This window comes from Lutra lutra, chromosome 4 (genome assembly GCF_902655055.1).
Source record: "Lutra lutra chromosome 4, mLutLut1.2, whole genome shotgun sequence".
NCBI classification, from domain to species: Eukaryota; Metazoa; Chordata; class Mammalia; order Carnivora; family Mustelidae; genus Lutra; species Lutra lutra.
The window spans coordinates 118967479-118990611 of NC_062281.1; the positions used below are offsets into that span (position 1 = coordinate 118967479).

The 23133-nt window shown below is 34.2% G+C and overlaps 1 protein-coding gene across 2 annotated transcripts in view; it reads right to left on the reverse strand.

Moving 5' to 3' along the window:
* Window positions 1-701: 701 nt before the first annotated feature.
* Window positions 702-23133, reverse strand: part of EPHX4 (epoxide hydrolase 4) — a 43018-nt gene continuing 20586 nt past the window's right edge. The window contains exons 6-7 of one of the 2 annotated variants that reach the window (XM_047726618.1): window positions 19570-19718; window positions 702-1910 (exon numbers count right to left, since the gene is read on the reverse strand). In XM_047726618.1, coding sequence (XP_047582574.1) covers window positions 1679-1910; window positions 19570-19718 — 381 coding nt within the window. In that variant the 3' untranslated portion in view covers window positions 702-1678. Of the gene's footprint in view, window positions 1911-9283; window positions 9365-19569; window positions 19719-23133 lie in introns of those variants that run through there. The other variant, XM_047726619.1, reaches the window with a different exon arrangement.

Consider the following 23133-nt stretch of genomic DNA (forward strand, 5'->3'; position numbering starts at 1 on the left):
CGCCCAATAATGAGAATTCTTAAGCACATTCCACTTTCTTCTGTCACTATCAGAAATACACTTAGTGAGGGAGACATTTTTTCACCAACTTAGTCTTAGTTGGGAACATAGCTGTAGCCTCTAAGGAGACATGATGTGGCAATGTTACTGGTCGTCTCCCATGCCAGATGAGACCAACCCAAGTGAATGAGTAGTATTACCTTGAGCTTGTATCATTCTCTATTCTGTAAGTCTTCCCACTCCTATTTGTAATGTTCATTACTACTCTTGAATCCTTGTTTAACTTAACTACATTCTCTGTATACTTCTTTTTTTAAAGATTTTATTTATTTGGGACGCCTAGGTGGCTCTTTTGTTTAAGCAGCTGCCTTCGGCTCAGGTCATGATCCCAGCGTCCTGTCCTGGGATCAAGTCCCGCATCGGGCTCCTTGCTCAGCAGGGAGCCTGCTTCTCCCTCTGCCTCTGCCTGCCACTCTATCTGCCTGTGCTCACTCCGAGAAATAAATAAATAAAATCTTTAAAAATATATATTTTATTTATTTGTTTGAGAGAGAAAGAAACAGAGATAGTGAGAGAGAGAGAGAGAGAGAGAGAGAGCATGAGTGGGGAGGAGGGTGAGAAGCAGGGGGCCCACTGCAAGGCAAGGCTCAATGCCAGGACTCTGGGATCATGACCTGAGCAGAAGGCAGACGCTTAACTGACTGAGCCACCCAGGTGCCCCTGTGTATACTTTTATTTTTTCCTATGTATACTTCCTAAGGAAAGTTCCATATTACCATGTCATCTTTCCTTTATATTTGCCTAGCAGTGTGTCAGATATTTATTTATTCATTAAACAGATAAGTGAGTGCCTACAATGGAGCTAGGCCCTTATTCCAGATGTTGGATATGTGTCAGGTAATAAAACAGTAAAAAATTTATGCTTTGTGGAGCTTAGATTCTACTGCACATAGGAAGTACAGAATTCAATTCTGGTTGCATTATAGGGACAAAAGGATATTTTGATCTTTTATCTAAATTTCTTGCCAGTTTAGCTGAAAAATTAAGATAAGTAATTTGATGGATATCCTTTCCAACTTTGCAGTATTAAATACACACACATGTGTATACATGAGAATCTCTACATTATCTCTTGCTAATCTTTCCAGTATAAATAGAATTTATGACTTGTTTTAAGAACGCATATTCTTCTAATCATCTTTGCCTTCAAACTCATAAGCATATTATAAATCCAAGAGATTTGACAATAGAATCTTTTAATGGTTGAAAAATAGTAAAAAGAAGTTTTGAACAATAAAATGAAAATTTATACCACTGCAGGTTTGCCTTTTTAAACATGGCACAGCTAATCTTTAATATACATTTATAAAAGGCACCAGATGTTAACAGGGTAAAGAATGCAAGAAATAAAAACTGAGCCACTTGCCCCAACTTCCTTTTTGTACCAATGTACACATTTTAAGGCAGATGCTTTACCATGCAAAATTCAACAGAAGAAAATCAACATCATGTTATAAGTCCACACATTCTCAGATTTTTTTCAATATCATTAGTTGGGATATTTATGATAAAGCATATTAAAACATTTTTTCCTAATGAAGCTTAAAGAGGTTGATGAACAATTATTAAAAATTATTTAGAGATTTCATTATAGACCCCTCATAGAAGATATAGAAAATCAATCTTTTTTTCTTGTTTCTTCTTTCAGAAATGTCCATATCAGTTTGTTTACTATGTCAGGTTGTTCTTGCTGAAGCCAATGACTGACTTCTGACAATATAGTTAGCCTGAAATAATTTTTAACATAAATCTTTGTGACTTCAGCCATCTCAACCTCCATAAATGCGTCTTTCTCTCCCCACAGTAGTAGTGTTGGAATGGTCACCATGTGATGTTTGAGAGGCAGGCAGCTATGAAAACAAAACACGTGGATTTGAGACTCATTGTAAAAGTTAAAGTAACATTTTTCCATAATGTTCCTTTAAGCCATATAGTCTCAAAGGAGGCTATATCACCACCAATGGGGTGAAAATCGATTCTTGCAAGAGGGAAAAAAAATTATTTTTTAATGTATAAATCATGAATATACACATAGTACATAAACAGATATTAAAATTTCATGGGGGGGGTAAATTAGGGAAAAAAATGTCTAAAAAGGCTCCTTAAGGAGGTGATGATGAAAAAATGGTTGAGAAACACGGTATTCTGTTGAGAAACAGGCAATCAATCTATACAATAAAAAATTTAAAAGGCTATTTAAGAAAGGGCTCAATAAAATTTTTAATTGGATGAGTGCAGCAAAATTTATAATGAAGGTTATAAATTAAATATGAAATTCATCACTATGAAGAATAATTTGCTTTAAAAGGATACCAGAATTTCTGAATTGTGTGATGAAAGAGTTTTAAATGGTGTTATTTTAAATATATTTCAAATTGTTTGTTAGATACATAACATTTTATGTGAAATTGGAACTGAAAATTCAGAAAATATATACAGCCTAAACTTTACCATTAAATGACACTATATTTATTTTACAAGGAGATTATTTTTAAACAATGATTTATTGTGTATTTTCTTAAATAAACTATAAGAACAAAACCATGCATAATTCCATCAATAAAAGATAAACTTTTGGTTATTTTCTATGCATATGGTTGAATAATATAGAAAAATGTATATTTATAAATATATTAAATATAAAGATATATTTATTTATATATTTATATATAAACATATAAATCATATTATAATAATTTATATTTTATATAAATATAATATATGCAAATAAATAAAATATGTAAATAAATGTAAATAAACATGCAAAATACATGTAAATTGAATATATATTTAATTTTAAAATAGTTATAATATATTTATGATATATTTATATTTTATGTTTATATTAAATATATAACATATGAATGTATTTATATTTACATATATAAATTATATAAAGACATAAATTATATGAATATAATATTATATAATATTTATATTTATATAACAATTATATAATATATTAATATATTATAAATATATATTAAATGCAATGTAATATATTTATAATATATTTATAATATATACTTATGTACTTATACATTATATATTTATTTATATTATATGAATATAAATATAAAATAAATATTAGTGTATATTTATATATTAATAACATAATATATAACATTATAAAATGAGAAAATTCTCAAGTTATAATTCAACATGAAATGTGAGTATGGATATTGTATATAAATTGTGTATATTTATTGAACTTTATATATATTTATAGATTTTATTATTTATATTTCTACATCATTATATATTAAGCATATATTTATATATTGTAATATATAAATATATATTACATAATATATATTTATATATAATATATAATATAATAATTTTATATATAACTTTATATATATTTATAGATTTTATTATTTATATACATCATTATATATTAAGTATATATTTATATATTAATAACATAATAGTAATATATAAATATATACTTAATATATAATGATGTGTATAAATAATAAAATCTATAAATATATATAAAGTTATATATAAAATTATAACTTGAGAATTTTCTCATTTTTTAATGTTATATATTATGTTATAATGTTTTTCAAAAGTAATTGTAAGAGAGAGTATTTTGTGGTGTAATGACCCATAAATGACTATTGTCCTATAACTGAATGTTTAGATGATATCATCAGTTAAAACAAGGGGATGTTTTCAGTGATGCTATAATGAGCATTCTGTGCCTAAATCGTTTTTGGCATTTCAGATCATTTCTTTCAGCTAGAGCCATAGAAGTGGAATTCCTGAGCTAAGGAAAATAAATATTTTTAAAGCTTTGAACACCTACTGCTACAGTATTTTCAGAAAGGTGGGATGGATTAGTTACATTCTTGTTGACTAAGCATGAGAATGAACACGTCACTAGACACTCTCCAGCACTGACTTCCATTTTTGTTAGTTATCAAAAATAATGATTTGTGGCTACTTGGGTTTGATAGGATGCTGCTAGAACATATGTTCACTAAGGACTTAACTTTTGACTCCCATTCAAGTGGCCATCATTTGATTATAATGTTCTTAAAAATTAAGTTCTTTGTGAATGGGTAAACTAATAGAAAAATAAACTTTATACTTAATTTTGATACATGGATTGCTATACAAACTTGCAAGTCACTCCAATTCTAGAGGTCATAAAATATTCAAAAGTAAAACATTTTCTAACAGTTACTCACATATTTAACAATATGTGAGCATCTAATAATTGAATCAGTAACGTAAAAGGAGTTTTAAAAGACAACTAGTCAAAAAAACAAAGAAAAAAATAAATTCTTCACTCATATGTGGAATTAAAAAAAAAAAAACAGATGAACAAAGAAAAAAAAAGGACAAACAACAAAAAACCCAGACTCTTCACTATAGAGAACGAACTGGTAGTTGCCAGAAGAGAAGTGGGTCAGGGAAATGGGTGAAATAGGTGAAGGGGATTAAGGTACATTTGTGATAAGCACTGAGTAATGTATAGAATCGTTGAATCACTATATTGTATACCTGAAACTAAAAGAATACTGTATAATTATAGTTGAATTAACACAATTAAAAATAAATGAATTTTTTGAATTACAAAAAAGAATAAAAGCAAGAAAAATAGAATTCATCACCAGATCAAATTGGGGATACAAGGGAGAAGTTTCCAGAAAATGAAAAGAAGACATATTCTCTGGTCCTGGGGTTTTAAATGGCTAAACTTCACATGAAATATATTACATATTTTTTTAAGATGTATTTATCCAGTTTAGAGAGAGTGTGCGTGAGTGGGGGGAGGGGCAGAGGGAGAGAAAGATCTCAAGCCGACTCCCAACTGAGCACAGAGCTGAATGTGGGACTCAATACCACAACACTGAGATCATGACCTGAACCAAAATCAAAAGTCAGATGCTTAACTGACTGAGCCACCCAAGGTGCCCCTGAAATATGTTACATATAAAAGAATGTATCCACCAGGAGCGCCTGGGTGGCTCAGTCATTAAGTGTCTGCCTTTGTTTCAGGTTGCCATCCAGGAATCCTGGGATAGAGTCCCACATCAGGATCCCTGCTCAGTGGGAAGTCTGCTTCTCCCTCTCCCACTCCCCTGCTTGTGTTCCCTCTCTTGCTGTCTCTCTCTCTGTTGAATAAATAAATAAAATAATAAAAAAGGGAAAGTATCTACCAAAAAATTGCTAGAACTAATACATGAATTCAACAAAGTCACAGGATAGGATCAATGGACAGAAATTCGTTGCATTTCTATACACCAATAATAAAGCAGCAGAAAAATAAATCAAAGAATCAATCTCATTTACAATTGCACCCAAACCAATAAGATACCTAGGAATAAACCTAACCAAAGAGGTAAAAGATCTGCACTCTGAAGACTATAGAACAGTGATGAAAGATATTTAAGAGGACACAGCAAAATGGAAAAATACTACACACTCATGGATTAGAAGAACAAATATTGCTAAAATGTCCATATTACCCAAAGCAATCTACACAAAAGACCCTAAATAGCCAGAGCAATTCTAAAAAAGAAAAGGAAAGCTGGAGGCATCATAATTCCAGATTTCAATTTATATTACAAAGCTATAAGAATCAAGACAGTATGGTAATGGCACAAAAACAGACACATAGATCAATGGAACACAATAGAGAACCCAGAAATGGACCCACAGCTATATGGTCAACTAATATTCAGCAAAGCAGGAAAGAATATTCAATGGAAAAAAGAAAATGCAGATAGTGTTGGGAAAACTGGACAGCGGCATGCAGAAGAATGAAACTGGACCATTTTCTTAGACCATTCACAAAAATAAAATAAAAATGGATGAAAGACTTAAATGTGAGACACGAATCCATCAAAATCCTAGAGGAGGGGCACCTGGGTGGCTCAGTGGTTTAAAGCCTCTGCCTTCAGCTCAGGTCATGATCTCAGGGTCCTGGGATCAAGCCCTGCATCAGGCTCTCTGCTCAGCGGGGAGCCTGCTTCCTCCTCTCTCTCTCTCTCTCTCTCTCTGCCTGCCTCTCTGCCTACTTGTGATCTCTGTCAAATGAATAAATAAAATCTTTAAAAAAAAATCCTAGAGAGGAACACAGGCAGCAACCTCTTTGACCTCAGCCATAGCAACTTCTTACTAGATACATCTCTAGAGGCAAAGAAAACAAAAGCAAAAATGAAGTATTGGGACTTCATCAAGATAAAAAGCTTCTGCACAGCAAAGGAAACAGTCAACAAAATAAAAGGCGACCTACAGAATGGGAGAAGATATTTGCAAATATCTTAACAGATAAAGGGCTAGTACCCAAAATCTGTAGAGAACTTATCAAACTCAACACCCAAAAAATAAACAATCCAGAGAAGAAATGGGCAGAAGATATGAACAGATACTTTTCCAAAGAAGACATACAAATGGCTAACAGACACATGAAAAGATGCCCAACATCACTCATCAGCAGGGAAATACAAATCAAAACCAGGATGAGATACCACTTCACATCTGTCAGAATCACTAAAATTAACAACACAGGAAACAATAGGTGTTAGGATATGGAGAAAGGGGAACTCTCTCATACTGTTGGTGGGAATGCAAACTGGTGTAGCCACTCTGGAAAATAGTATGGAGCTTCCTCAAAAAGGTAGAAATGGAACTACCCTATGACCCATCAATTGCACTACTAGCTATTTACCCAAAAAATAAAAAATACTGATTCAAAGGGGCAAATGCATCCTAATGTTTATGGCAGCATTGTCAACAATAGCCAAATTATGTAAATAGCCCAAATGCCCATCAACTGAGGGACAGATAAAGAAGTTATGGCATATATATAGATAGATAGATAGAGATAGAGATAGATACAGATATATAGATATAGATATATCTCACCATATACACCACTATATATATATAATATATATTTATATATAATATTATATATTATAAAATAATATATAATAAAATATTACTCAGCCATCAGAAAGAATGAAATCTTGCCATTTGCTATGACCTGGATGGAGCTAGAGTATATTATGTTAAAAGAATTAAGTCAGTTAGAGGAAGACAAATACCATATGATTTCACTAATGTGGAATTTAATAAACAGAAGAACATACAGGAAGGAAAAAATGATAGAGAACAAACTGAAGGTTAATGGATGGAGGTGGGTGGGGGGCGGGTTAAATGGGTGATGGGCATTAAGGAGGGCACTTGTGACGAGCACTGGGCTATTGTAGGTAAGTGAATTCTACTCCTGAAACCAATTTTAGCATATATGTTAACTAAGTAGAATTTAAATAAAAACCTGAAAAGAAAAAAATAATAAAAAAGTATGTACAGCATTGTGGCTACAGTATACTATATTGCATATTTAAAAGTTTCTGAGAGAGATCTTAAAAATTCTCATCATAAGAAAAATAATTTATAACTAGGTATAGGGACAATGTTAATCAGACTTTTGGTGATCATTTCACAATATATACAGATACTGAATCATTACATTGTACACCTGAAACCGCTGTAATGTTTTAAGTCAATCATACCTCAATATAAAAAAATAAGCAAATAAACAAGCAAATAAATAGTAAAACATTATTTTAGAGAGTATGTTAAGCTGAAGAACTTACTGGGAAAACACTTGATAAAATATATGTGATTAAAAATTACTTAGTAAGTTTAGAAACAATTTGAAAAATCTAAAAACTGTAATAAGTAGTAACAATTTCTGGTCTATATTGCTAATTATTCAACCTACCAAAATATATTTTTAACATACTTATTTCAAATAAGTCTGTTTTACCATATTACTTTTCCAAAGTCTGAGTTATCAGCTGATATATAAGTATTAAACCAGCAATTTCCAGAGTGTTATACACTCCATCGTTACTTTTCTATGTGGAAATATTTTACTATTTTAAGAAGACACTGTAGAAAACAATCGCATCAATATACTCACTACCAGCTTAAGAAATAAAACACTGCAAATACGATGACACCTTTCTCTTGACCTTTCCTTGAAAACATTTTTCTTCTACTCACCCTAAGGCAGTAGTTCTCAAAGTGTGGTCAACAGACAAGAAGCATCAGCATCACCTGAGAAATTCTCAGAAATGACAACACTTGGGACCCATCCCAGACTGAATGGTGGGGTCCAGCCATCTGTGTTTTAACATGCTGTCCACGTGATTCTGATACACACTATGGTGAAGAACCACTACCAGAGGGGAATGACTAGGTTGAATTTAGTTCTTATCATCCCCATGATGTTTTTAAACTTGTATTATGTGTATTAAGATAACTCTCCCCATTCCTATGGTTTCTTTGAGGAGTGTTTTTCCTTAACCCCTCCTGGATCTTTGTTCTGCCCCTGAATGGTGAGTGACAGTTGCTGGTTCAGGGCGTTGAACTAGGTGCGTCTATCAAATATGTCCTGAGAGTAAGAAATTCAATCCTTTTCTCTTCCTCTCTCTACCAGATTCGTGGAAGGCAGTGACTTGAGAGGCAAGGGAAGTAGAGTTAGTTCTGCAAACTTTTCCACAGGTGATCTGTTCTAAAGTTTAGACTGGCACTAGAGCATTAGCAAGACCATTCTGGTTCTCATATTAAGCCATAGTCTCTCCTTTATCAGTAATGAAGGTGATAGTTTGGTTTTCATTTGCTGACTCTTGTTCGATTTCTGAACTGGCTCAGAAATTGAGAGGAAAAAGGGGTACTATTTATCAGCTCTTCTCTAATACAGTACATATATTTCTATAAACAATAGATGGAGGTGTTTTACATTTTTTATAACTTCACATAAATGATCTAATACTGTATATTCTTCCACAACTGCTTTTGTGCCTTAATGTTATATTTTTAAGATTATCCATTGATGATACATTTAGTTCACTCCATTTTCACTCCCATATAGAATTTCATCTTATGATTATACCACAGTTGATCCATTGTCCTCAAATGGACACTTAATGGCCACTTAAAATTTTCCAATTACTTTGATAATTCAGATAATTCAGATAATATTGATCTTATTCTTGTACATGTCCACTTCTGCACTTATGGAAGGGTTTCCTTAAGGTACATTCCCCAAACAGAATTGTTTCCTCAGAGAATATGGACATCTTCAACTTTAGTCAATATTGTCACAAGTTGTTTTCCAAATGGATTGTAGGCTCCAAAGCAGCATGTAAGAATTCATCTTCCTCTACACCATTGCCAACTCTTGTTCTCAAAAGTTTAAATTTTTCATTCATTTGAGATGGAATACTTCTCATTGATGTAGAGATTGTTCCCTAAAACTTCTTCCATTCCACTATAGTGATAGAAAATCCAATTTTCAGTTGGACTAAGGGCCACCCAGAATAAAGACTGAATACACTTGTCAGCGTTCTTGCAGCAAGGTGAGGATATGTGATTTATTAGAAACAATGTGTGCATCTTCTAAGTTGTAGTCCAGTATGCCCGCCCTTCCCGTCTTCCCACTGACTGAAATGTAAACATGGTGGTAAACCATCTTGCATCCCAAGAACAAGGGCAACACCCCCAGGATGGCAGAACAAAACATAAAGTGCCTACATCTCTGATCAAAGAGTGACTTAAGAGCTCCATGATTTCATGGAGCACAGCCAACACACCAGCCTAGACTTTCACTTGTGAGAGAAATATATATATTTCTTTATGTTTTTATTTTAGGTCTCTATTACAAGCAGTAAAACTTATATCCTATATCTGACTATAAGTAAGTTTGGGCATCTTTCAAGTCATTGACCATTTAATTTCTCTTCTGTGAATCGCCTTTTTATATCCTTTACCCATTTTATGTTCTTTATCCATTCCATTCTTTATAAACTCTAGATATTATTAGTTCATGATTGATTGTGTATTGCAATTAACTTTTCCCCATCTAAAGCTTGCCTCACCATTTTATGGTATCTTTTATTATATAGATGTTTTTCATTTTAATGTAGTCAAATTTATCAGTGTTCTTCATAATTTAAGCTCTTTGTGTCTTATTTAAGAAATCTTTCCTACCTGAGGTCATGAAAGTTTTTTCTTACCTTCCAAACATTTGAAAGTTTTGCTTATTATATTTCATTTTTTAAAATTTCCCTAAGGTTGATTTCTTATTTAGTAAGAGCTAGGGATCTAATCTCATTTTATTCTATTTGGATATCCAATAGTTCCAGAAACATGTATGGAATATTTTTACCACTGGTTTAAAATGTTCTATGTTATAGCAAGTTTCCATATGTGCAGTTCCATTTTTGGGCTTTCTTTTCTGTTCCATTAGTCAACTTGTCTATCCCAGAGTCAACTCCATATTTTATTAATTTTAGATTCTCATTATAAGCCTTAATATTGGATAGGGTTAGACACCCATCTATCCTTTTCTTTGAAACTATCTTGGTCATCCTCAGCCTTTTGTTCTTCCATACACATTTCAGAATCAGTTTTTCAAGTTTCATTAAAATTTCTTATGGTTTTGATTGAAATTAAATTACATTTATAGACAAATTTGTGAAAAATCAAGAACTATGATATTGAAGTTTTCCAATCATGAATATGATAAACCAGGACTAATTTTCACTGGTTTACAATAGCAAGTCTTTATGGATTGTTAAAATATTAAAACATTTCTCTACTAATTAGTAAATAGCTATTGCCCTTAGTCTGTATTCTTTACTAATTCCAATCAACTTTGACAGTCCATAAAGGTGATCTTTTGTTAGAGTCATTCCTATATACACAGTTTTTTTTGCTATTATAGGGGTATCTATTTTTAAAATGTGTTTCTCAATTATTCATTTATAAGATCATATTTTTGTATATTACACTTACATATATCAACTTTGCTGAACTATTTTGTTTGAATAAGTTTTCTGAAGATTATTTTTCTAGATAACAACCACATTATCTATGTATTATCATGGCTTTGTTTCCTGCTTTCCTAATACACTTTTCCAGCTTTTTTTCTTATATGGCTAAGACCTCCAATACAGTGGTGAAAAGAGGCAGTTATAGTCACCAAGTCGATCTTTAGACTTCATTTTTGAAGAAAATGTTTTTCAGTGTGTCATCATAAAGTCTGATATTTGTTATAGGTTTCTGGTAGACAGAAGTTCCCTTCTGCATTGTTGTAATAATGGAACCATACTGTGATTAATAGAAAGACACTAACAGACACAGAGAATATCAAGTTTAATGGTAAAGGGAAAAGAAACCTACAAAGGTGGTTTTATAAACAGAAGATAACATTATTCTGTCAGATAGAGGAAGGACTTCCCAGATCTTCCAAAGTTTCCCATGGTGATACAGCTATTGGACAGTACCACAAAGTATTTTCTGCTTTTGGTATAGGCTTTTCATTCTCTCGGTCCTGACTCCTGGAATATATTTTTATGGGCCTGCCAGCTGCCCAGGTGCAAATAACCAGTGCAAAAACACTTTCAATACCTTATTTTTTTTCTTGGACAATTAAGTAAAGCAAAGGTTAGTTTCTCATACTATCCCTGCAGGAGATTCTGGCTTATCGCCTGAGGCCCAATTTCACATCCACTGTTTCTAGATTACCAAGAGCTGTTGCATGAGTATGTGTTGAATATTATTGAGTGCTTCTTCTTAATTTTATTTTTTAAAGATTTTTAATATATTTATTTGAAAGACAGAGAGAGAGAGAGTGAGAGAGCATGCACAAGCAGGGAGGAGGGCCAGAGGGAGGGGGAGAAGCAGTCTCCCCACCACAGGAAGCCCTACGTGGGACTTGATCCCAGAACCCCAGGATCATGACCTGAACAGAAGGCAGATGCTTAACCAGCTGAGCCACCCAGGTGCCCCTTAATTGATTTAGATGATCATAGTTTTCCTTTTAATCTGTTACTATGGTAAATTAAAGTAATGAATTTTAACGCTAACTGGTTTAACTTTCAATGCATGCTGGATTCAGTTCAAAATTATTTCATTTTGCATTTATGGATTTATGTTCATAATGTAGTTTGACCTATAATTTTCCTGTTTTATACAATCCTTGTCTTGTTTTGGTGTGAAAGTTTTACCAGCTTCACAAAATGAGCTGAAGCAAATGGCTTCTTTTTATAATGTCTAAAAGTGTCTATTAAAGAGTGGGATTTCTAAGGGTGTCTGGGTGCCTTAGTTAAGTATCTGCTTTCAGCTCAGGTCATGATCTTGGAGTCCTGGGATCAAGCCCCACATCAGGCTTCCTGCTCAACGAGGAGTCTGCTTTTCCCTCTCCCTCTGCCCCTTCCCCTGCTCATGCTCCCTTGCCCTCTCAGTTAAATACATAAAATCTTAAAAAAAAAAAAGTGGAATTTCTGCATCAGAATTTATCTATAAACCACCTATGCCTGTTTGTGTGGATGTGTATTGTGTTCTTGTGGAAGTGCTTTAAATTAGTAATTCAAGTTCATTAACCATTATGTCTATTCAGGTTTTCTAATTCTTCATGTGTCAATTTGGTTGCTGTATTTTTCTTTTTTGTTTTTTTAAGATTTTATTTATTCGTTTGACAGAGAGAGAGAACACAAGCAGTGGGAGAGGCAGGCAGAGGGAGAAGGAGAAGCAGACTCCCCACTGAGCAGGGAACCCACGCAGGTTTGATCCCAGGACCCTGATCATGACCTGAGCCAAATGCCGATGCTTAACAAACTGAGCCACCCAGGCGCCACAGCCGCTACATTTTTCTTAAAAGCTGCCCATTTTTTCAAAGTTCTCCAATTTGTTAATCTAAATTTTATATTTTAGTCTCTGTTATGTTATATAAGTATATAAGTATAAACTTGTAACTTATAACATATATATATATAAAACTTATATAAGTTATAAATATATAAGTTTATACTTATATCTATTTTCTGCTCAATATTGTTTATTCATTTTTTAAACCAATCTTGGCAAAATTTTGTCTGTATTAATGATCTTCAAATAATCGGCTTTTGATTTTTTTTATTCTCTCTATTGCATCTTTGTCTTTGATTTTATTTGCTTTTGTTTTGATTTTATTATTTTTTGTTGGTGTTTACTAATTTCCATTATTATTTTTTAAAATTCATGAGTAGGGGGGCCTGGGTGGCTCAGTGGGTTAAGCCACTGCCTTCGGCTCAGGTCATGATCCCAGGTCCTGGGTTCGAGCCCCACATTGGGCTCTCTGCTCAGCAGGGAGCCTGCTTCCTCCTCTCTCTCTGCCTGCCTCTCTGCTTACTTGTGGTTTCTCTCTGTCAAATAAATAAATAAAATCTTTAAAAAAAAATAAAAATAAAAAAATAAAATTCATGAGTAATTTTTTTAAAAACATTTTTTTGTGTAGACTCCATGCCCAGCATTGAGCCCAACATGGAGCTTGAACTCATGACCCTGAGCTGAAATCAAGAGCTGGATGCTTAACCAACTGAGCCACCCAGGCATCCATGAATAATTTTTTAAAAGTTTCTATTTAAATTCCAGGTAGTTAACATAAAGTTTAATACTAGATTCAGGTGTACAATATAGTGATTCAACACTTCCATACAACACCTGGTGCTCATCACAAATGCACTCCTTAATCCCCATCACCTATTTAACCAAGCTCTCCACCCTCCTCCAATCTGGTAACCATCAGTTTGTTCTCTATAGTTAAGACTCTGTTTCTTGTTTTGTCTCTCTCTCTTTTTTTTTCCCCCTTGCTCATTTGTTTTGTTTCTTAAATTCCACAAATGAGTGGATTCATATGGTGTTTGTCTTTCTCTGACTGACTTATTTTTCTTACCTAGCATTATACTCTCTAGTTTCATCCATATTGTTAGGTATGGCAAAATTTCATTCCTTTTTATGGCTGAGTAATATTCCATGGTATATGTATACCACATCTTTATCCATTCATTAGTCGACAGACACTGGGGCTGTTTCCATAATTTGGCTATTGCTGATAATGTTACTATAAAAATGCTTGTATCCCTTTGAATCAGTATTTTTTATTTCTTTGAGTAAATACCTAGTAGTGCAATTACTGGATCATAGCCATGAGTAATATAAAAGTTGTTTAAATTTCTGAATATAAGGAGTTTTCCAAAAGTTTGTCATTATTGTTCATTTCTAACTGCATTATATTCAGAGAAAACAATCTATATGATATTGATCCTTTCTTTAGTATTGGTTAGGATTTGCTCTGTAGTCTAGTATGTAATCAATCTTTGTAAACATTTCTATGTACCTAAAAATACTGTGTATTTTCTGATTATTGGATGCAGGATTCTAGAATTGTCCATCAGATCAAAGATGTTGTTCAAATCTTCCTTATCTTTGTTAATTTTTTTCCTGCTTGATTGGTCAACTTTTGAGAGAGGTTATTTAAATCTCAAGTAGTAATTGTGGATTTGTCATTTTTCCTTGTAAGTTTCAGTTTTTGCTTTATTATTTGGTGTTTTGTTATAGGTTTACACTTGTTTATCTTTTTGCAGGTTAGATCCTACTAGTTAATCCAATTCCTAGCTCATTCTAGTTCCTTGGCTCCAATGTTTGAGAGTCCTTAAATGAGGTTATGGTCCTGAGGAAACTTAGGGTGGTAAATGAGAATGATTTCCCTACCTGAGTATAATATACCATACTTTGTTTGTAGTCATTATATATTGCATAACCATTTTTAATTATGTACTTGGTCTCAATTACCCAATGTAAAGAACCATCAGAAGAGGTCAGTTGAGCTTTCAGAAGGTCTGATGTGACCTTGACTCAGCTAGATGTAACCTATAGCAATCTAGTTTCAAACTGTCTTTCACCTTTATATAAAATTTTAAGTTTTGACCTTCACAGGCCTGCTTTTTTTCACTCTTTCTCTCTCCATGCTAATTAGTAGGATTCTAGAGCTTACTCTTGGGAACGCAGGGCCTCCTAATGAACAATTGTTAGTAAAAGAGCCTCAGAAAGATGAGAATATTTTCTCTCTTTCCTTGTAGCTACTTGCTTTGTATCACAAAGGTAACTTTGATGAAGGGATAAATCAAGAACATTTAAAAACTATTATTTTTTTTCTCCTATTAAAAATTTAGACTTGTATGAAAATATGTCATTCTATTTTCTCTTAGAACTCTCTTTACAAATGTTATTTCTAAAAAACAAACAAATGACAAAACATGGACTTGACAGTGCTGCTATATCCTACGAGATAAAACCTGTAGTGTCTGCAGTGTCAGTCTGCCTTTCTAATCATTGACTTGTTTGATAAAATGGTACCCACAAATATGCTTTAAATTAACATCTCTGTTTTGCTGAAGATTTTTACATTTATATTTATAAATTTTGTTGTTGTTAGTCAAAAAAGAAGGTTTGGGTTTGCCTCTTCTCCCCCCATTCATATAATCTCATGACTCCCCTTGGATTCTCTATTCAAAGAGTTTGAGAGATTTTGTTTTATTTAAAATAAGACCCACTAGAGAGGCACCTGGCTGGCTTAGTCGGTGGAGCACGCAACTTTTGATCTTGGGATTGTAGTTCAAGCCCCATGTTGGGTTTAGAGATTACCTAAAAATAAAATCTTTAAATAAATAAAGAAAACATACCCACTGTAACTTTTTCCCATCTTCCTACTTTCAACCCTTTTGTGTCCTTATGCTTTAATTGTGACTCAATCCAACCTGATATTTAGTTTTTTAACTGGCAAGTATAATACATTCATATTTATTATGCTTACTGACATATTTAAATTGTTTTTGACATCTCATTTTGTGGTTTCTATTTACTTTGCTTCCTTTTTCTCTTTTCCTGCCTTCTTTTGAATTGATAGCTTTCTTGTCACCCTCTACTGGTTTGAAAATAATACACTAGAGCGCCTGGGGGGCTCAGTCCTTAAGTGTCTGCCTTCAGCTCAGGTCATGATCCCAGGGTCCTGGAATCGAGGCCCCCATCAGGCTCCCTGCTTGGTGGGAAGCCTTCCTTTCCCTCTCTCACTCCCCCTGCTTGTGTTCCCTCTCTCTCCATATCTCTCTCTATTAAATAAATAAAATCTTTAAAAAAGAAAATGATACCTCTATTTCTATTTTATTTTACTAGAAAAAATTCTTAGCATGAATATGTATATCTAATGCTATCATCTATCTATATAATTTCTAATTTCATCCTCTATGTCAAATATAACCTATCTTTTATATTTTCACTTCTTTATCTAAGCTAGATCCTAGGTGATTTTTTCAGAGCTATCTTCCAATTCATAATTCTCTTTAGTTTGTCTGATCTGCTATTTAACTCCTTTATGGAATTTTAGATTTCAATAACCATGTTTTTCTTTTCAAAAATTTCTTTTGTTCCTTTCTGCTCTTTCCAGCAGTCTTGATATTTTCTTATTCTTTCTCTTATTTTTTATTCTTTCATATATTTAATGATTTAAACATACTTTATAATCTGATAGTTCCAGTATTTGAAATGTGTAAGGGTTCTGCTGCAATTGTTTTCTGACTCGTTCATGGTAGATTAGTATTTTTCATAATTTGGATTATGAACTCATCTTCACAGAATTTTATCTGTGGGAATATTGTAAGTCTTAGTTGAAATGTATCCTCCAGAGAAATTCTGCCTTTGTTTCTGCCAGGCTTGCTAGGAATTGTTACCAGCCTAGGATGATACTGAAATATAATGTTTTCCCTGATAATTTTAGTGTTACAGAGGTAGCATAAATTCAAGGTCCTAAACCCTTTTTAAGGCATGCTGTGGGTTGCAAATTCTTTTTTTTTTTTTTTAAAGATTTTATTTATTTATTTGACAGAGAGAGATCACAAGTAGACAGAGAGGCAGGCAGAGAGAGAGAGAGAGAGAGGGAAGCAGGCTCCCTGCTGAGCAGAGAGCCCGATGCGGGCCTCGATCCCAGGACCCTGAGATCATGACCTGAGCCGAAGGCAGCGGCTTAACCCACTGAGCCACCCAGGCGCCCGGGTTGCAAATTCTTAAGGGAAATATTTTTCTCCCATCTAGAGCCCAAACCCAAACAGACAAATCTCCGTATCTTGTCTTTTCATTCTATACTTTCTCCCTAGACAATATCTTCTGAACAAAAGCATCATTTGTCTCTGCCAGTGACACCAAGATTTTACATATCTTCAGCACAGATTCTCAACCTTTGAATTCCAAACCCTCATATCTATCTACCTATTTGAATATTTAAGGTACCATCTCGATCTCCACTAGTTTAAGATCAATAAAGTTTATGACCTTCCCCTCAAAACCAGTTCTCTTCTAGTGTTTTCTATCTCAGTGAATGGCATGACTATCCATACAGCTGTACAAGCCAGGAATTCAGGAGCCATCCTTGACATCCCTCTTTTTCTCATCCTGCCCACCCAAAACTAACCCATCACCAACCCCTGTCACTTTTCCTCTTAAATATCTCTTAAATCTACTGATTCTCCCCATATCCACTGCCTTCAGACTACTTCAGGCTACTACTATGCTCTTTAACCTGGACCACTAGACTTTCCTTACATTGAAAGAATTTATCCAAATAGAGATTGGATTGTTTCTCTTTACTGCTTGAAACACTCATTTACTAGTTTCACATTCATAGCTCTTAAGTACTTAATATTGTCTGTGCAGCTCTGCATGACCAGCCACTGCTAATTCTTGGACCCATTTTCATTTCAATGTCTTCTCTGTGCTAGCCACATTAGCCCTCATTGTATTACTTAAAACCACAATTCTCTGTCTTCCCACGCAGCTTTGGTACATGCTATTTCCTTTTTCTGGAATGTCAGTCCCTCCATCCCCAACTTTATCTAGTCATTATGCAACTCATTCTTCATTTCTCTATTCAAACATTATTTGTTCAATTCTCATCCATTTCTTTCAATGTCTTTGTTTATTTATAACAATATATTCATTGCTGTGGTTACATGCTTGATGTCTGTTTTTCTCCCTTGGCTAGTGAGATCAGAACTGTTGTCTAGTTTTGCTTCTTACTTTATCTTGAGTGCTGGCATAGACCAGAATGTAGAAAGTGCTTAATAAAATAAATATTTCTTGAATGAATAATGATCATTAAAAATAAGATTACAAATACACATCTATTCATTATAATCCAAAGGTAAAGAAGAAGTGGATAGAGTTACAGATAAAATAAGTGACAACTACATGGGGGAATCCATTATACTACTCTCTTTGCTTTTCCATGTTTAAAGTTTCCTTAAGAAATATGCAACTTACAAAATCAGAACACTTTATTTGAGTGTCTGGATAAACAGTGAATGTAATCTTAAAAATAAAATATTGGCGGGACGCCTGGGTGGCTCAGTTGGTTAAGCAGCTGCCTTCGGCTCAGGTCATGATCCCAGAGTCCTGGGATCGAGTCCCACATCGGGCTCCTTGCTCATCAGGGAGCCTGCTTCTCCCTCTGCCTCTGCCTGCCATTCTGTCTGCCTGTGCTTGCTCTCTCCCTCTCTCTCTCTCTGACAAATAAATAAATAAAATCTTAAAAAAAAAAAATACTGGCTTGGGACGCCTGGGTGGCTCAGTTGGTTAAGCCACTGCCTTCAGCTCAGGTCATGATCCCAGCATCCTGGGATCGAGTCCCACATCGGGCTCCTTGTTCAGCAGAGAGCCTGCTTCTCTCTCTGTCTCTGCCTGCCACTCTGTCTGCCTGTGCTCGCTCTCGCACTCTCTCTCTCTCTCTGTCTCTGTGACAAATAAATAAATAAAATCTTAAAAAAATAAAAATAAAAAAATATTGGCTATTGTTGAGAATGTTGCTATAAACACAGGGGTACATGTATGCCTCTGAATTCACATTTTTATATCCTTTGGGTAAATACCTAGTTTATTTAATTGCTGGATCATAAGGTAGCTCTATTTTTAACTTTCTGAGGAATCTCCATACTGTTTTCCAGAGTGGCTGCACCAGTTTGCATTCCCACCAACGTGCAAGCGGGTTCCCTTTCTCTGCTTCCTTGCCAATACCTGTTTTTTTCCTGTTGTCAGTTTCCAAATTATGGAAAAAGCCCAAATGTCCATTGACTCATGAATGGATAAAGAAGATGTGGTATACATACACATATACATATATATACATATATATGCACACACACACACACCGGACTATTACTCAACCATAAAAAATAATGAAATCTTGCCATTTGCAATGACACGGGTGGAGCTAGAGAGTATTATGCTAAGTGAAGTCAGTCAGAGAAAGACAAAAACTATATGATTTCACTCATATGTGGAATTTAAGAAACAAAACAAATGAACGCCAGTGGGGGGAGGAAAGGCAAACCAAGAAACAGACCCTTAAGTATAGAGAACAATCTGAAGATCACTGGAGGGGAGGTGGGTAGGGGGTGGGTTAAACAGGGATTGGGTATTAAGGAGGACACTTGAGATGAGCACTGGGTGTTGCATGTTAAGTGTTGAATCACTAAATCCTACACCTGAAACTAATATTGCACGGTATGTTAATTAGCTGAAATTTAAATAAAACTTGGAAAAAAATAAAATATTGGCTCTTCAGGGAATGAATATTTTGTTTAGCTAAAAAGAAATTATACTGACCTGAAGATATTTCGGTAATGGTTAATTGGGCCACTTAATGCTCCAGGCTGGGAGAAGACATAAATATAAGCTTCAAGATCTTCTGTCGTTAATCGGCATCCTTTTCTTCCAATGCCAGTGCTGTGACTGGTGAACAGATGTTTCAAAGCCTAATTTAAGTGAAAAGAAAATAATTAAAACTTTTTAGTTACCTCATCATAAACTAAACCTTTGGCTTTTGAAAGAGAATGGTCAGTGTGAGTGACAACTCCCCCTTTCTGCTCTAGCCAAGTAGAAGACCTCATTGTTTACCAACACATTAGACACATTTTTGCTTTCCTGGCCTGACTTTTGATATTCTTCCCTTTGAATCCCCCATGTACACTTCACCCTTAGGAAAAGCAACCTGTCTTTCTTGGTGCCTATTCACTTTCTACAAGGCTAAGCTCAGGTAGTATCACCACTCTAAATCTTCCATAATATTCTAACAGTAGTTATCTGTTTACTGATAACCAATCTATTCTCCCCCCACAACTGTTTGAACTTTTTTTGACCACAATCCAGAGTAACAAACACATTTTATAACATGATCCAGTCTATACTCCTACACTTAGATTTCTGAAACAAAAGTTAAAAGAAATATCCCTTACTCTTATTATAGTGTGTAGTGATATTTTCAATTCACTTCTGTTCTTCTTTATTTTTAAAAGTTCAAATTGCAAGCCACTAAACTGATTTCTTGACTCACGAGTGGGCCCCCACCCACAAATTTTAAAACACTGCTCTCTACCCGCATTTCTCAAAGATCAAATCACCTGCATCAGAATCATTGGGATTTTTATTTAAAATGCAAATCCCTCAGGGCACCTGGGTGGCTCAGACCACAAAGTATCAATCTCTTGATTTCAGCTCAGGGTCTCAGGGACCCTGATCTCAGGTTCCTGGGATGAGCCCCATGTCTGGCTCCATGCTCAGTGGGGAATCTGCTAAGGATTTTTCTCCCTCGTCTCTGCCCCTGCTTCTCTCTCTCCAAAATAAATAAATCAGTCCTTAAAAAAAAAAAAAAAAAAAAAATGCAGATCCCTCAACCCCAAAACACACCTGCAAAACTATGAAATGATTTATGTGGGAGGTGATTAATTGAAACATTATTTGTAATAGCAAAAGACTGGAAACAAAATTTCCATCAGTGGGAGACTGGTTGAATAAACTACGGTATAGCCACATGATGGTATATGTTCTGAATACTCCAAGAGAAGATAGACATGATTACGTACTATGGAGTAGCTGATCCCCAGGACATAGTTTTAAGGGGGGGTGTGTGGAAAATTGTGTTTATAGTATGTTATCTTTTGTGTAAGAAGGAGTAGAAAAATACATACACATATGCCTATATTTTCTAAAAAAGAAACCATAAAAAAAAAAAACAAAAACTAACCAAACAGTTTCCCTATGGAGAGGCAGGAAACAGGACAGACAGAGAAACAGGAAACAGAGACCTAAGCGAGACCTCTCTGCACCTTGTAGTAGAATTATGACTAGAACCGCATAAATGGTTTTTATAAAATATAAAAGTTAAGCAAAACTTTGTAGTCTTAATTTTGCTTTGGAAATACGAATAAGAACTTGTGGTTTTTTTCACTCTAAAAATACGTATGTACAAAGTCTATCCAATGGAAATATCTAGAAGCAATAAAAACCCAGTAACAATGATCACCTTGACACCAGGACTGTGGTTTCCAAGTAAAATTTCCTACCAATAGGAGCCCAAGTTCCTTCAATGAATGTCTGATTCCAGATCTGCAGCAGCAAATAAAAAAGGAACCCAGGACATTAAGAAAGCAAGCTATTACTGACTGAAGATTTATGTCAAAAGGACACAGGAGCCAACCAGAAGGAGTTTCCACTGGCCTAATATGAGACAATCTGAGCATCAGAAAGAACAACTATAATTGATTGATACATGCCAAATATATTTTCAAAACTCAGGAGCTCATAATAGTATGGAAAAAAGAAAACTTCATTGGTTATCATTGGAGAGTTCTAGGGCACCAAGTCATTACTCTGGAACTTGTTTATAAAGGTAAAGAATGAAGCATTTATCCTGCCATTCTTGTGTGAACTGTATTTCAAAATAACCAAATAGTAGATGTGGACAATTCCAGTTAATAAAAGGAAGAATTCCAGTTAATATAAGCAGATAAAAATGATAGAATTAGGAAATCACCATTTTGCAAATCCTAATGAAATAACGGACCTAGGCAGTGATGAGCAGGGTATGCTAAAATTATTTGGTGAAATGTTAGGCAATTTAGATAGCCTGACAACTCGTGAGCCCCCTAGTCAGTGTTAGTGTTACAAAAGCTAAGAGAACTAGACCTTATGTGCTTCCCTGATATAATACATTCGGAAATACATAGCACCACCTACAAGTATTCTCATCAAATTAAAAATCAATCTGACCACGTCTCTAGGTTAGTAGCATCCATGAAGTAGGAGAAACAACGATTAGCAGAACAAGTTAAATAACATCATGATGAAGTAGTTAGCCAAATCCAAAATGTGAGTCATTCTTCAGGACAAATGACCAAATTTCCTCAAAAAAAAAAAAAAGGGGGGGGTTAAAAAAAAGGAAGAAGGAACAGTTGTAAATTGAAAAAACTATAAAAATCAAATACAATGTGTAGACCTTGTTTGGTTCCTGATTCAAACAAGTAAAGTGTTAAGGAAATTTGAATGGAGAGTCAATGGAATTAAAATTTGAATATTAAGTGTAGCAGGAAGTAATTATTCATTTTGTTAGGTTTGATAATGGTATTAGAGTTATGCTTTTAAAAAAAGTCCTTTTCTGTCAGAGATATATGCAGAAGTATTTCCAAGTAAAATAATATTGTCTTTTTTAAAGCTGCCTTAAATACCTAACACCACGTTAGATATACAAGAAGCAGTCGATAGACTTTCAAGAAATAGGAACAACACATGACTCCTGGTTGTCCATGTATATGGTACACAACTCCTGCACGCTTACTTTGTTTCAGGGTTTTGTTTACACCCAAAGGCCTCCACTTCTGTTATGTCAAACTCTCTCACCTGGCATTCATATTCCCTTGTCTCCCCATGGAATGTTCACTGAAAAGAGATACGCCTGTAGGGGCACAGGCTCTTACAAAAAATTGAACAATATCCGGGCATTCAAATATACAGAGACTGTAAAAATAAGCCTATAGATTAGGTCTTAGAAGCATGTATTAAATATTAGCATTTGCCTATTTTTCTTTCTGAAGGATAGATTTTAAAATGTTTTTTATTAATATAAATACATTATTTGTTTGACTTATTTTTTTCTTACATAGGAGGAAATGCCTAACAGTGGACAGCATATCACAATAATCAATAAATGCATATTTTAAACAAATCAGACAACATAAAAAGGGCCACTTCTTTCTTTTTTTCTTTTTTTTAGTGCCTCTGTATATTTTTATTTTGTTTTAACTTCCTAATTTTGTCATCTTCTTGGGCTCCAGTTTTTCAGTTTTATTCTAATGGTATAATTGACCTATAACATTATATTAGTTTCAGGTATAC